Source organism: Adelges cooleyi, unplaced genomic scaffold (genome assembly GCF_023614345.1).
Source record: "Adelges cooleyi isolate 19-005CV unplaced genomic scaffold, UGA_ACOO_1.1 ACOO_flye_CR_arks_rails_tigmint_CR_PRNA_14, whole genome shotgun sequence".
Classification (NCBI taxonomy): Eukaryota; Metazoa; Arthropoda; class Insecta; order Hemiptera; family Adelgidae; genus Adelges; species Adelges cooleyi.
In genome coordinates, this window is record NW_026095795.1 from 106064 (window position 1) to 121393 (window position 15330).

General features: G+C 28.1%; 1 protein-coding gene across 1 annotated transcript in view; it reads right to left on the minus strand.

Moving 5' to 3' along the window:
- Positions 1-15330, minus strand: part of LOC126847995 (cytochrome P450 4c21-like) — a 40590-nt gene that overhangs the window by 7121 nt on the left and 18139 nt on the right. Inside the window, exons 3-8 of the mRNA XM_050588491.1 lie at positions 12114-12153; positions 11819-12013; positions 3557-3806; positions 3140-3425; positions 2945-3021; positions 2654-2843 (exon numbers count right to left, since the gene is read on the minus strand). Of these exons, the coding sequence (XP_050444448.1) occupies positions 2654-2843; positions 2945-3021; positions 3140-3425; positions 3557-3806; positions 11819-12013; positions 12114-12153 (1038 nt within the window). The remainder of the gene's footprint in view (positions 1-2653; positions 2844-2944; positions 3022-3139; positions 3426-3556; positions 3807-11818; positions 12014-12113; positions 12154-15330) is intronic.

The window sequence follows — 15330 nt, forward strand, 5'->3', positions numbered from 1 at the left end:
GTAATATATAAATGTTTACAAATGGTTTATAGATCTTAAAAATGTTTTTATTTTAGTAATAAGATAGATACATTTTGGGTTAGGTTAGGTAAGAATAATGACGATTATTTTTGTTACACTATCTAAAGTATGCGGTTTAGGTGATTCATGGGCTCAGACACAAATATGAAAACTAATTAAAAACATCAATGTAAAAACAATACCTTCTCAGCTCTGCATCGAAGCTTAATTATTCATATATCAAAAACTAAGTTGTTTATTCTTTATTCTATATCGCTATGATAAGTTGGTTTTTTTCAAATTATACTTATAACTATTAAAATAACAGTGCAGTAAAAAAAGGTTAAGAGATAAAAAATGGATAACATTTGTTTTTACGAAGTTTAATACATACATTTAAATTTAATAAATTAGATAATTATCAATATCAATGTAAAAATGACACCTTCTCAGCCCTGAATTGAAGCTAAAATATTTAACTATTAATAATTTATTTTACAATTATGCTGTAACTAAAAGATAATATGTACGCATAACATTGAAAAAAAAAAATTCAGATGATCTTTACTAAAATATGTATAGACTATAGTGAAGCTAATCTGGTATTCTCGTATCTGTATTACAAAGACAACGAACATATTATTGTTTCTCTTAAATTACTAGAAATTGAGAATACGAAAAGAGTAATAAAATGTGATAGATATGCGTAATTATCTTCTGCTAATTTTTAATAAATTAATCTTTAGTGTTTAAGTTCCCTGAACTAATAAAACAAGTAACAGCCCCAATAAATAGAATTGATCGAAGTTAAAATGGTTTTTTACAACATGGGCAAATTGTCATATTCATAATTTACATTCTAGGACAAATTAGAATAAAGCGAAATAAAACAGAACTATGTCAGTTTATGTTATAAAATCATAGTGTATGGTGTATAAATGAGCACCAAAAAGATAGGTTTAAGACTTTTATATAAAATATTACAGGAGTGTAGTAAAATTATATTTTCAATTTATTTTTATATAGTCGCTATAATCAATGTTATGTGTTTCGAAATTTTGTAATAAATACAGAAAAGAATTTCATCCTTGAGGGTAAAAGAATTTTTAAATTCTTTTTTGTTATTCCGTTTTTACCAAGATAAATTGCTTACCATCCGTTAATTGTGCTTTGCTGCATATAGTTGAAAAATAACTATTAGATTAGTAATTTATTTTATAATAACACACTGATATGAGTATAATATGGTTTTGAAATACAACAATATATTGTTCTAAAGTGAATTTTTTCATTAATATATGGATCCAAGAAAGGACTCCACGAAAAGATATCTTTTTTTCATTTTTAAGTCCTACTAAGTCTCACTGGAATTGTTTACATATTTTATATAGAAATTGATTAAATAATTTTTTAATATGATAACAATAAAATGGTATAATGTTTTTTCTTGGCTGGCTAAAATAATAACACTCTAGTTTAACCTCATATCGATTCAAAAATGTAACGAGTAAAAAATTACAATTTTACAAAGAACCAATTTAACTTTTTCTTAACATATTTTTTAATGTTTTTATTTATAACAACGGTTTTACTAACTACATATTCGACATAAAAAATAACGAAACCCTATTTAATATGATTACATTATATTAAAATAACACTATTCAAAACCTTGCTTCAATAATTGATTACGGTCTTGTTTCTATTTTAACGTAAAACCCGTCGACAAACTTTAGTGTCGTTGAAAACATTACACAAAGATTTTCTGGTTTAGGACACTTATTCGACGGATTAAAACGATAAGACCTAAACAGTGTTTAGATGACAGTTTTATTGACATATTTTTTAATGCTTTTAGCAGTTATTTAAATTATCTGTTTTACTAATCACGTTATTGGCAAAAAAATCTCTTTCCATTCTTTATTACAGAATATCTCATTTTGAAAAAAAAAAAAAACTAAAAACAAAGACATCGATATGAAGAATATAATACACTTACACATTAATGATGTCTAAAGCCGAGAGAATATGCGTTTAGGTAACTTAAAAAGTTTACAGAAAATATTTAGTAAAACGAGACAACACCGTCAAATTGGTAAGCCAAAATAATAACCATAACCGAAATACCTAAAATCTAAAAAATAACAAAACCCTATCTAATATCATTACAAAATATCCGAAAAGTACAATATAAATGTGTAAATAATTTTGGTTCTAAAATCTGCTTCAATAATTGATTACGGTCTCGCTTCTGTTTTAACGTAACACCCGTCGACAAATTTTAGTGTCGTTGAAAACATTACACGAAGATTTTCTGGTTTAGGACACTTATCCGACGGATGAAAACGATAAGACCGGACCAGTGTTGAGATGACTGTTTTCATTTGAAGCATTGCATATTTGTAACCGGGGCAATTCCTGTAACCAGCACTAAAAGGAAGAAACGAATACGGATGGCGACTGCGACATGCTTCGGGCAAGAAGTTGTCCGGGTTGAATTTCTCCGGATCGGGATAGATTTCCGCATTAAAGTGTAACAGAGCAGGGAAAGTTAGGAACGTTGACCCTGCAGATATTTTTAAAAATTACTTTACTTTGTTATTTTAAGTATCAATTGTGGATAGTTATCAAACAAATATATCTATGGCCGTACCTGCAGGGATTAAATAGCCTCCAATCATTGTTTCCTTTTCTACGTTTCTGCCAAATAATGGGGCGGGGGGGAAATGTCGCATAGTTTCTTTGATTACACGTTCCAAGTATTCCATGTTTTGTAAATCATCATAGGTAGGTTGTCGATCCGGATCGCCAGAAGAAAATATTGTCAATAACTCTTCCAACACCTATTATGAGGCAAAGAAAAAAATATACAATTTTTTCGTTACCAAGAATACCCAAAACGTGTAATTTTAAAATTTATATAAAAATACAAAATATGGGTTACTTTATTTTGTACATCCTGATGATGAGCCAACATAAATATTATACATGCGTTCGTCATAGCTGTTGTGTCTTGACCTCCTAAATACCACATAAAAAAAAAATAGAGAAAAACAATTCCTCTTAATACGCATGTTAAAATATATAATAAACATACGACCAATTCTTTCCAAAAGTCATTTTAAAAAAAAACACGTACCAAATATAACAGTAATTATTTCATCCCGTAATTGGTTAAATGTCAACTGATTTTCATTCTCGAGCATTATCTCAATAAACGATTTAGATTTAAGGCCAATACATTCTTCGTTATATTCTTCCTGATTGTTTATATTGTTCTTCAATTCTGTATTTTTTCTCTGAACTAAATAGTCGATGAAATTAAAAATTTTACTTTGACTTATGTCATGTTTACGTTTAAGGGACGATAACTGAAATAGACTTTTGTTCCAAAACCACGGGTGTGTTATTCGGTATTCCCAAACCTAAAACCAATCTTCAGTAAAAAAGGCTGACATGCCAACTCAAAAACATCATCGGCAAAGTACTTATTAGTTATAAAGTGTGCCTTGTAATATATATTCATTCCAGAAATCATGAAATATTGAACGTATACCTTTAGTATGACATGTAAATTCTCCACAAATACATGCTTTGCGTTTTTCTGTGCATTTAATTTTACACCCAAAGCGGTTCTTCCGATCATCTCCATTGTCGCCATACCGATTGCCCAGCTTATTTCACATTCATTTGTATTATTTTCCCGTTTCTCGTACAACACCTGGCTTAAGAATTTTGCTTCCTCGTAAAATATTGGTACGAACGATTTAAGCATCGAAAACTTAAACCCCGAAGATACCAATTTTCTATAAGTATGATATAAAATTTAAATGAAGTTTGAAAGTATGCAACTTTTTTTTTTAATATTTTCCATTATATTTTTCAATTGGATATACATATTGACACTTTATTTTTTTTTTGTTGTTTTGTTTTTTTTATAATTGTAAAAAAAATAAATATAATCTAAACTAAAAAAGTTCACCTGTTCATTTTCCATTCATGGAACATCCTGTTTGTAAATATTCCATCGCCCATAATTGATTCGGTTATCACATTATAAAGTTTACTTTTTTGGAACAGATTAGTATTAGTTAGAACCGCTTCTACATCTTCAGGTTTATTAGGAAATACGATTAAGTGATTAAAAAACCATCCTTTGAGTAAGGTATTCTCGTATCTATATTACAATTACAACAAACAAATTATTGTTGCTCTTAAGTTACTAGAATTTGAGAATATGAAAAGAGTATTAAATATAATGGATAGACGTGAATACAACATAATTACTTTCTGGAAATGTTGAATAAATTTATCAATAGTTTCTCAGGTCCTCCAAGAAAAATATGTAACATATCCATAAAAAAAAATCCATTTGGACCGGGTATTTGTTTTGCCAATGATGTATTTCTCCAGTTTACAATTTTAAAATAAAGAACTACTACAAATAATATTACCGCTATACGTATAACCATAATGTTATTCAGGCTTGTATTATTTATTATGTCCCACACCTGAAAATATCGTGTCCATTAATTTATTTAATTATTAGTTTTATTTACCATCGTATTTTTTTCGTTACATATAATTTGGTGCTATAACTAAAATATAATATGTACACATAACATTGTTTTAAAAATAATCAGATTACTTTTACCAAAATATGTATTGACTACAGTAGATAATATTGACTCGTTTCCATGGATAGTTGAAGTTGAAATGGTTTTTAAAAACACGGGCAAATTGTCATATTCATAAATTGCATTATACATATCACTTATTGCTTATTAAAATATTTGGTAGTTATGACCTAAGCCGGTTATAATACATTTTAAAAAACAAACGGCTAAGTCCATATGCCAAAATTTAAGTTTCCACATACAATAATTAGTAACATAATACTCACACAATATTCAACTAACTTTTCGGTGAATGATTTTTTTAAACAAATTTTAAATAAATGTTGTAAAAGTGTTTATTGATCTTAAAAATGTTTATATTTTAGTCATAAGTTAGATACGTTTAGGGTTAGGTTAGGTTAGGTTAATGACAATTATTTTATCTTACTCTAACTAAAGGAAGTGGTTAAGGTGATGCCCTGAGTCCAGACAAAAATTAAATTTAAAATATGGAACCTAATTAAAAACATCAATGTAAAAACAATACCTTCTCAGCCCTGCATCGATGCTAAAATGTTCATATATCAATAACTAATTTTTTTATTCTTTATTCTATATCTCTATGATAAGTTGGTTTTTTTCAAATTATACTTTAACTTTAAAAAAAACGGTGCAGAAAAAAAAAAGTTTAAGAGATAAAAAGTGGAAAATATTTTTTTTGTCACGAATTTCAATACAAACATTTAAATTTAATACATTAGATCATTGTCAATTTTTTTTACTTAAACCCTTAAGTCCTAATAATTAAAAAGTTTAGTTAATACATTTTCTTACCTGCCGAAACGTAATCATTTCATCGAATTGTATGTTTCATAAGTGGAAAACTTGAAGTTCTATTACTATATTCAATTTTTGGCAATTATACACAACGACTAACTCGGTTTTAAGTCATTCTTAACATTTATACTCTCATTTCATACGCACTCCCACGAATTTAAAAAAAAAAAAAAAAACAGAATGAAAAAAGTTATTCACTTTTTTGCACTGTATAAAATAAAGCCAGTATAATTGGTTTGGGGAGATAGTAAGATCGAAGCATAACCGTGTAATAGATTCAAGTCATTGTAAAGACAATAATTTGGTTAAAATTGTAAGTGTTTGTCTTAGTGTAACCGATATTCTTAATTTTGTTATTCAATTAGGTCATTACGCGTTATCACTGGAAACAATACTTTTACTGGTACTTGGGGGGGGGGGGGGGAGGAAAGTTGAAAAAGTTTACTGTTTTACAGCCAAAATTTGAAAAAAAAAAATCCATACAAGTTTTTAAGTCCTAGGGGGGTGCAAGTTTTTTTATTTTTTGCGTTCTTTAGCCGTAGTTTTAAGACCTTCAAGTTGAAAATTTGTCATTAGTTAGAACTTATATGTATTTATAACAATATTCAATAATGTAAAAAAGTTATAATTTACAAACAATGCTATCATATGCTTCATACGAGTAACACCATTTGTCATTCATATTTCAAAAAAGTAACATAGTTTGTCACATTTATATTACTACACAACTAAATAAATTAACAGTACACAACATAATTGTTTACACCACGTGGTGTTGGTCTAAAATATAATCTTCTTGTTCAAATTCTGTTGATGAAAATTAGTAAAAAAAAAACACTTAATACTATAATTTTCATATAAACACAATTTATATTATAAAATAAAAAATAAATAAATTAAAAACATATAAAAAATGTTAACTAGTATACATTTATTCAAATATAAATTTTTTTGGCTTATTAAAGCGTAATTAAAATCAAGGTTTAAAACAAAACAAAAAAGGTATAAATTACATTTAAAGCTGAATAAAGAATCATGAATTATTTATATTATTGTCATTTATATAATATTCTTGTTAAAATTCTGTTGATGAAAATTAGTAAAAAAAAACATAAATACTTAATTATTATCATAATGTAATTTTCATATAAACACAATTCATATTATATAATGTGAGTTTCACAGAGTATATTTTTGTGAACGTAAGTATAAATAATATCCGTTCAAAGTTTAATTTTTTTTTTTATATCTCTGAATATTCGTAAGAGTGTGTATGACATGAGAGTACAAATGTTAAGAATAACTAAAAACAGAGTTAGTCGTTAGGTAAAAAAATATTAACTTAACATTTCAATTGTTACGACTCAGGGTTAAATTAAAGAAATTCTCAAAATTTTTTAAAATCATTTTTATTGATAAAATGAATACATTCTAAATGACTTAATATACTATCATCTTCAGATCTCTCTAAATTACCTATTATCTGATATCTAACATTAAAAAGTTTATATAAACATTCGTAAAATAATCGTGTTTTTATTATAATTTCCATTTTTCATTTAATGTTATATAATATTTTACTAACAGGAAAAAAATCATTTAATCATTAAACCATTTAAAAAAAAAATGGCATTCGAACCTTATAAAAAGATACTAATCTCTCGTGGTGCAAGAATTAAAAAAAAAACTCAAGTTTGTCTTACTATCAATAAATAGTTGCTCATTTGTAAATACAGAACCTTCATTTAAAACTTTCTATCTTTGCTGGTTTATACTGTGCTTGGTTTGGACTGTACTGACTTGAAAATACTAACTACCGATTTGCATCGAAGCGTTTTTTCGAAAGTGATTTTATCACTTTCAGATTTAAAAATTCCTGTAAACCTGTGACCTCCCTGTCACCACTATGCCTCGACCCAACTATTCTCCGTCCCCACTATGCCCCGACCCCACTGTACTGGTTTTTTTTTTTTTGCAAAAACGTAGTGGATCAAATAACACATCTACGATGTCTTGTTATATTTTGTTGGAATGGTCGACGATTCATGTTTCAATCGTTTGTACTCCATAGTTTAAATTATAATCGCTTATTCTCAATAAAATTAATATTTATACTATATACTTATATACTATATATAATATATATTATATACTTCCATTAGAGCAATCTCACACAAACTATTTATACTTCATAGATTATATGATTTCAAAGCAATATTCTACTTATACTTCTATTTTACTAGATTGACAATGTACAAAATAAAATGCAACTAAAAAAACCTTTTCATAGATCCTTAAAATGTAAAGGGCGGGATAGTGAAACGGGTTTTCCCATTTAAATACATTAGAATATTGCCGTTTTATTGCCTTATCCTGTATAACAATTTCTTGTTATTTTCTAAAGAAAAATCGATTTTCTTACATTTAAATTAAAATAATACGTATACTGGTACTGTGATGGAGAAAACAATACATTTTAGCTACATATATTACTATATTTTCAATTTTAATCATCCAGAAGGAACTTAAGTAAAAAAAAAAAAAATTAAATTTGTGTAAACTTAAAGTCAAAAGTGGTAATTGAGCACAAAACTTAATAGTATCATTCTGCATAGATATACATAAAATTGTTTTAATGATTTGATAAATTTTTTTTTAAGATTTTAGGTGTTTTTGTTAAAATATACGCAATCTGCCAGAACACAGTTTTCCGGCAATTAAAAAAAAACTGTAGTGCCGAATTTTTCACCCGTTTAATATGTTATGGATCCATATGAGTTCCAACTACTGGCTAATTTTCAACCCAAAAGTTTTAAAATTACGGCTAAAAACCCCGAAAAACAAAAAAACTTGTACCCCCTCCCCTAGGGGGGTGGGAAATGAGTATGACGTGTGCGGGCATACCAAATAATTATTTCTTATACATTTCAACTCGATCCGACTACTTTTCTCGAAACTATAGCCAGTAAAAGTTCTAACTTAAAAACTCGTACGTTTTTTTTTTTTGTTTTTTCAACTTTCGTCTGTGAAGAATTTAACTTTTTCAACTTTTACCCCCCCAAAGTACAAACTAGACAAAATTTGTGATTTATAGAGTTGCTATTCGAAGGAATTGGTGAAATATTAAAAAAGTTACAGTGTATACAGCGAAAAAAAAAGCCCACATCAGAGTAAAACCAATACCTTCTCGCTTTGCATCGAAGCTAAAAAAAACGGTTTTTTTATATTTTCAAATTTTTTACATTATTCTTTGATATTTACCTCATATAGTTTTTATTTTCTTAGTTGACCTTAGAACTGGTCACAGAATTAATTTAGACTGGGTAGATTTTTTTTTACTTAGAAAATTAGAAAATACTGATTTTTGTGTTGTGTAAAATAATTTGCCATACTAGCTACCGTTTTACTCTATTATCACCAATAAAAGATATGTTATGAAAAAGTTAAAATACATAGGTATACCGTGATAACAATAATAACAACAATCTGTCCTAATAATTTGAATTAGTTTATATAAACGTAAATTTAGTTGTATATCCTTCCCATTGTAAGAAGCAACTATTAAATTAACACCCATTTATTTGCAATTTTACAGTCTTAAGGCGCACTTATAAATATCAAAGTATAATGGTCACTACCAATGTTACATCCGATACACCGTTAAATAATCATACAAACTCCGGATCAACCAAATAAATAACGTTGAGCGACATAAAAAAAGCTTCGAAATCTATCCAAACTTGTGTTTCGTTGCAAGATTGTTTATTGACAGTTATTCAAGCTAATATAAAGCTAGTTGAAACTACTGTTTCCGATTTTTATTCTAAATTGTCAAATCTAAATATATCTTCTCGACGCTAAAAATGTGAGTTTAACAACCGATGTCTCAGTTCTAGTACCTGGGACCAATTAGCACGGACTCAATTAAGAGCCCGAGAGCCAAACATTTTTTTTTTTTCCAGATATAAGGCATAAAAAAAAAATTAAAAAAAAATGCATTCATACGATTAGTTAACAAAGTTGCAAAGGACGTTGATTAGAAGCTCCGTTCTTTGAGTTAATCTTTGTCACTAGTGGGATGCTATTAAAAATTATTATTGTAGGTTTATCTGCTAGCCTGTCTGCGATGATCCTTCTCTCGGTAGGCTTAAAGTCTGGAAGACACATAGATTGACATAATAGAAGTGGCTTCCTGTTTATTACAATTTTTATGTGATTGTGAATATATATATAACGCCATAAATGAATATGGCGTTTATAAAACCGTATAGTATTAATATGATGGCTGGCTAATAGAACGGTGATCCAAATTTATACTTATGTCGATGACATATTTATAAAATGTTACAAGTAAAAAACTATCGTTATTCAGAGAACCGTTTTAACTTTTTGTTGACATAGTATTTAATGCTTTTAGCAGTTATTTAAATTAAAAGAAAACACAGAAAATATTTAGTAAAACGAGACAACACCGACAAATTGGTAAGCCAAAATAATAACTGTAACCAAAATACCTAAAATCTAAAAAATAACATAACCCTAACTAATATCATTACAAAATATTCAATGATACAATATAAATATGTAAATAATTTTTGTTCTAAAATCCGCTTCCATAACTTATTACGTTCTCGCTTCTATTTTAACGTAACACCCGTCGACAAACTTTAGTGTTGTCGAAAACGTTGTACGAAGATTTTCTGGTTTAGGACACTTATCCGACGGATGAAAACGATAAGACCGGACCAGTGTTGAGATGACTGTTTTCATTTGAAGCATTGCATATTTGATACCGGGGCAATTCCTGTAACCAGCACTAAAAGAAAGAAACGAATACGAATGGCGACTGCGACATGCTTCGGGCAAGAAGTTGTCCGGGTTGAATTTCTCCGGATCGGGATAGATTTCCGCATTAAAGTGTAACAGAGCAGGGAAAATTGCGAACGATGACCCTGCAGATATTTTTAAAAATTACTTTACTTAGTTATTTTAAGCATCAAATGTGCCTAATTATCAAACAAATATATCTATGGCCGTACCTGCAGGGATTAAATAGCCTCCAATCTTTGTTTCCTTTTCTACGTTTCTGCCAAGTAATGGAAGAGGTGGAAAATGTCGCATAGTTTCTTTGATTACACGTTCCAAGTATTCCATCTTTTGTAAATCATCATAGGTAAGTTGTCGATCCGCATCGCCAGAAGAAAATATTGTCAATAACTCTTCCAACACCTATTATTAGGCAAGAAAAAAAAATATACAATTTTTTCGTTACTAAGAATACCTATAATGTGTAATTTTAAAATTGATATATGAATACAAAATATGGGTTACTTTATTTTGTACATCCTGATGATGAGCCAACATAAATATTATACATGCGTTCGTCATACCTGTTGTGTCTTGACCTCCTAATACCACATATAAAAATAAAATTTATAAAAAACATCTCTCAAAAACATGTTAATTAATATAATACACATATCGCCAATTCTTCTTAATAACAATAATAAAAAAAACACTTACCAATCATAACAGTTATTATTTCGTCCCGTAATTGGTTAAATGTCATCTGATGTCCATTCTCGAGCATTATCTCTATAAACGATTTAGATTTAAGGCCAATACTCTCTTCGTTATGTTCTTCTAGATTGTTTATATTATTCTTCAATCCCGTAATTTTTCTCTGAACTAAATCGTCGATGAAATTGTAAATTTTAAGTTGGCTAATGTCATGTTTGCGTTTAAGGGACGATAACTGAAAGATACTCTTGTTCAGAAACCAGGGGTGTAACATTCGGTATTCCCAAACCTAAAACAAATCTTCATTAAAAAAGACTGACATGCCAACTCAAAAACATCATCGGTACAGTACTTATTAGTTATAAAATGTGCCTTGTAATATAGTTTCGTTCCAGAAATCATTAAATATTGAACGTATACCTTTAGTATGACATGCAAATTCTCCACAAATTCGTGCTTGGTGTTTTTCTGTGCATTAAATTTTACATCCAAAGCGGTTCTTCCGATCATCTCCAATGTCGCCATACCGATTGCCCAGCTTATTTCACATTCATCTGTATTATTTTCCCGTTTCTCGTACAACACCTGGCTTAAGAATTTTGCTTCCTCGTAAAATATTGGTACGAACGATTTAAGCATCGAAAACTTAAACCCCGAAGATACCAATTTTCTATAAGTATGATATCAAATTCAAATGAAATTTGTAAGTATGTAATTTCATGTTTTAATATTTTCCATTATATTTTTCAATTGGTTATACATATTGACACTAGATTGTTTTTTCAGGTTGTCTTTTTTATAATTATAATAAAAAATAAATCTAATCTAACACTAAAAAAGTTCACCTGTTCATTTTCCATTCATGAAACATCCTGTTTGTAAATATTCCATCGCCCATAATTGATTCGCTTAACACATTATAATGTTTAGATTTTTGGAACAGATTAGTATTAGTTAGAACCGCTTCTACATCTTCAGGTTTTTTGGGAAATATGTATAAGTCATTAAAAAGCCACACTTTGAATAAGGCGTACTCGTATCTATATTACAATTACAACAAACAAATTATTGTTGATCTCAAAGTACTAAATATTGTGATTAATGAAATGTAACAAATAGGATTGTGTAAAGCGTAATTACTCTCTGCCAACTTTTAAAATATTCTTCAATAGCTTTTCAGGTCCTCCAAAAATTATAGGTAACATTCCCACCAAAAAGAATCCATCTTGACCTGGTATTCGATTTGCTAATGTTGTCTTTCTTCGGTTTAATATTTTTAAAAAAAGAACTACTAAAAATAATATTACCGTTATAAGTATAACGACAATGTTATTCAGGCTTGTTTCATTTATTATGTCTGAGACCTGAAAAAATCGTGTCCATTAATTAGTAGTTTTACTTATCATGGTATTATTTTCGTTACATATAATTTAGTGCTATAACTAAACGATAATATGTACGCATAACATTGTTAAAAAAAAATCAGATTAACTTTACCAAAATATGTATATACTACAGTAGCTAATTAGCTAATACACTAGCATTCACTCATTTCAATGGATAGTTAAAGTTGAAATGGTTTTTAAAAACATGAGGAAATTGTCATATTCATAAATCACATTATAAATATCACCTATTGTTTATTAAAATATTTGGTAATTTTGACTTAAGCCGGTTATAATACATTTTAACAAACAAACGGCTTAGTCCATATGCCAAAATTTAAGTTTCTACATACAATTATTAGTAACATAATACTCACACAATATTCAACTAACTTTTTTTAAACAGATAATGATAGTCATATGCCATTTGTATTAAACTCAAATATGGGCTTTAATCTTTTATATTTTGGGTTACCGTTTTGTAAGAACACATCAATTTTTTATGACAAAATAATACATTTATGGAAATCCTTTTTTTTTTTTTTTGTTAAATGTCAGCGATACGCATATTATGAAATTTTCAATTTGGGATTTTCAGTGAAACCTTAGTGGAAGTTTGGGAAATAGGAATTCATAATAATATGTATATGTTTAAAAATGTATTGATCAAAAAATGTTTTTATTTTAGTCATAAGGTACGTTTAGGGTTAGGTTAGGTTAATGACGATTATTTTATCTTACACTATCCAAAATTTGGAAATTATAATAAAAACACGATCATTTTACGAATGTCGCTATAAACTTTTTAATTTTAGATATTAGATAATAGACAATTTAGAGGAATCTGAAGATGTTAGTATAATTTTAGTGTAATCATTTTAACAATAAAAATGATTTAAAAATATATGAGGATTTTCTTTTTGCTTAAAATCCTAGTCATAATAATTGTAATGTTAAGTTGATAGTTATTTACCTGCCGAGACAAAACCATTTCATTTAATCCCATTTTTTTTACGACGAAAACTTAAGATTCTAATTTTCTAAAATAAATTCAAAGCAACTATACACGACGACTAACTCGGTTTATAATTATTCTTACATTTTATACTATCATATTATATGCTTTCCCACTAGTATTCAATTTTCAATAGGTATTATTTATGAGTACGTTCATAAGTTCTGTGAAATAATTATGCCAGCATAATTGGGTCGTGGTCTAGTAAGGGCGAAGCATAACTGAATAAATCAATCCAAGTCATTGTAAAAACAATGATATGGTTAAAATTGTATTATTCGACTTTGTTTACTCGATAAACTTTATTTATTATTTTGTTTGTTAATGTTAATACAATTATAACTTAGGGAGGCTACCGCATCTAAAAAAATGCAACAACAAATTATTTATAAAAATAAAAACAGTGAAGAGCAATAATAACTGTTTTTTTAAAGCGCAAATAAATTTACATTTAAATTTCACCAAAAAAAAAAAAAAATCAGCTTGATAATTGCATCTCTTCCATAAACTGTATTTATTCTATAATATTATAAAAGAAAATGTATTTTCAGCAAATGTAATTTTAATTTTAAACGACACTACACGTGATGAATATTTGATATTTTGCATATTGCTTATGTAATAATGAGAAATAACGCAAGATGGTTTCTTTATAGTGTAATTGTAATATTGTGTACTTAATAATTTCTAAACAACAAAGTTTTTTTTGACTATTTATTTTGAAACCTTGTCTGTTGTCATGTGGTGTAAATACAAAATCATGCAGTGTAGGGTTAAGTAATTATACATTGTAATTATAATACAACTGACACTAAATTTAACTATTGGACGTCTTGGGTTTTGCCTGTTTTGTACTATTTAATAAATAAACATATGTATTTTTTAACGTATCATATGAACTATAATGTTTGTTAGGTAAATAGAAATTTATAACAATATTAGAATGTTTATATTTGTCAATATACAATGAGACCATTGTCTAACAAAAGTATTCAAATTCATTTAACACTTAAATACCCGAAATCAAAAACTCAACTACTTGTTACTGTATTTCAAACGCCCTCAAAAAGCCATAACTCACTTGAAACAATGTAAGGACATGATGTTTCTGTGTCTCCCTTAATGTGGTGTGGTTCTTATCTAATGGTAGGATCTAAAATTTGAAATCTGATATTTTTCTTTAGAAAAAAAAACACATTTAAATTCGTAGGATTGACAAATTAGATTGTGTACAATAAATATGAAAGTCATTGAAATGTCTTTGGAATAAATTTTTGTCTATTTCGGGCATTGAGGCTTTCAAGTCAACTCGTTTACTGCATTGTTATACATTTTTATACGGAAGTTAATGCGTATACATATTTTATTCGTTTTAATTGGAATCTAAATAATCCCACGTCATTTGTTTTAAAGTTTGCATAACAATTTCGGTTTTTTTCATTGTTAGGCATATTTGTTTATTTTTATTTGTTAAGCACAACCGGTATGTTTTATTTACGTCAAGGCTTCAACAACTGCGGTTATTAGCCAATTATACGTTTGTAGACTCAAGGACTAAGTGATATTAAGTTCTTTACAAAAGGACAAAAGGTAAAGTTCTTAGAGGCTAACTGCAATGTTTATTTTAGTTAAAAAATATTTTTTTTTTAGTGCTGTTCTCTTCATTTAAGGCTCCTTCGAAAATGATCGGCATATATATGGTTTTTCATTTGTCTAGATGCTTTGAGCTGTCCTGGATTATACAGGGTATTCCAGCATGAAAGGTAAGTAATAGGTGATTGAAAATCTGGGGGATCCCCAAATAAGCCCCCCGTTTTCATTTTTTCGATAAGTCAAAAATTGAAGGTTTCGACAGTCAAGTAAAAAAATAATGACCTAAAAAACCAAAAAATTAATTCATGTTATTCAGTGCAAAATGTTCACCTTAGAAGAGGGGTCACATCAATTTCAGTCTTTT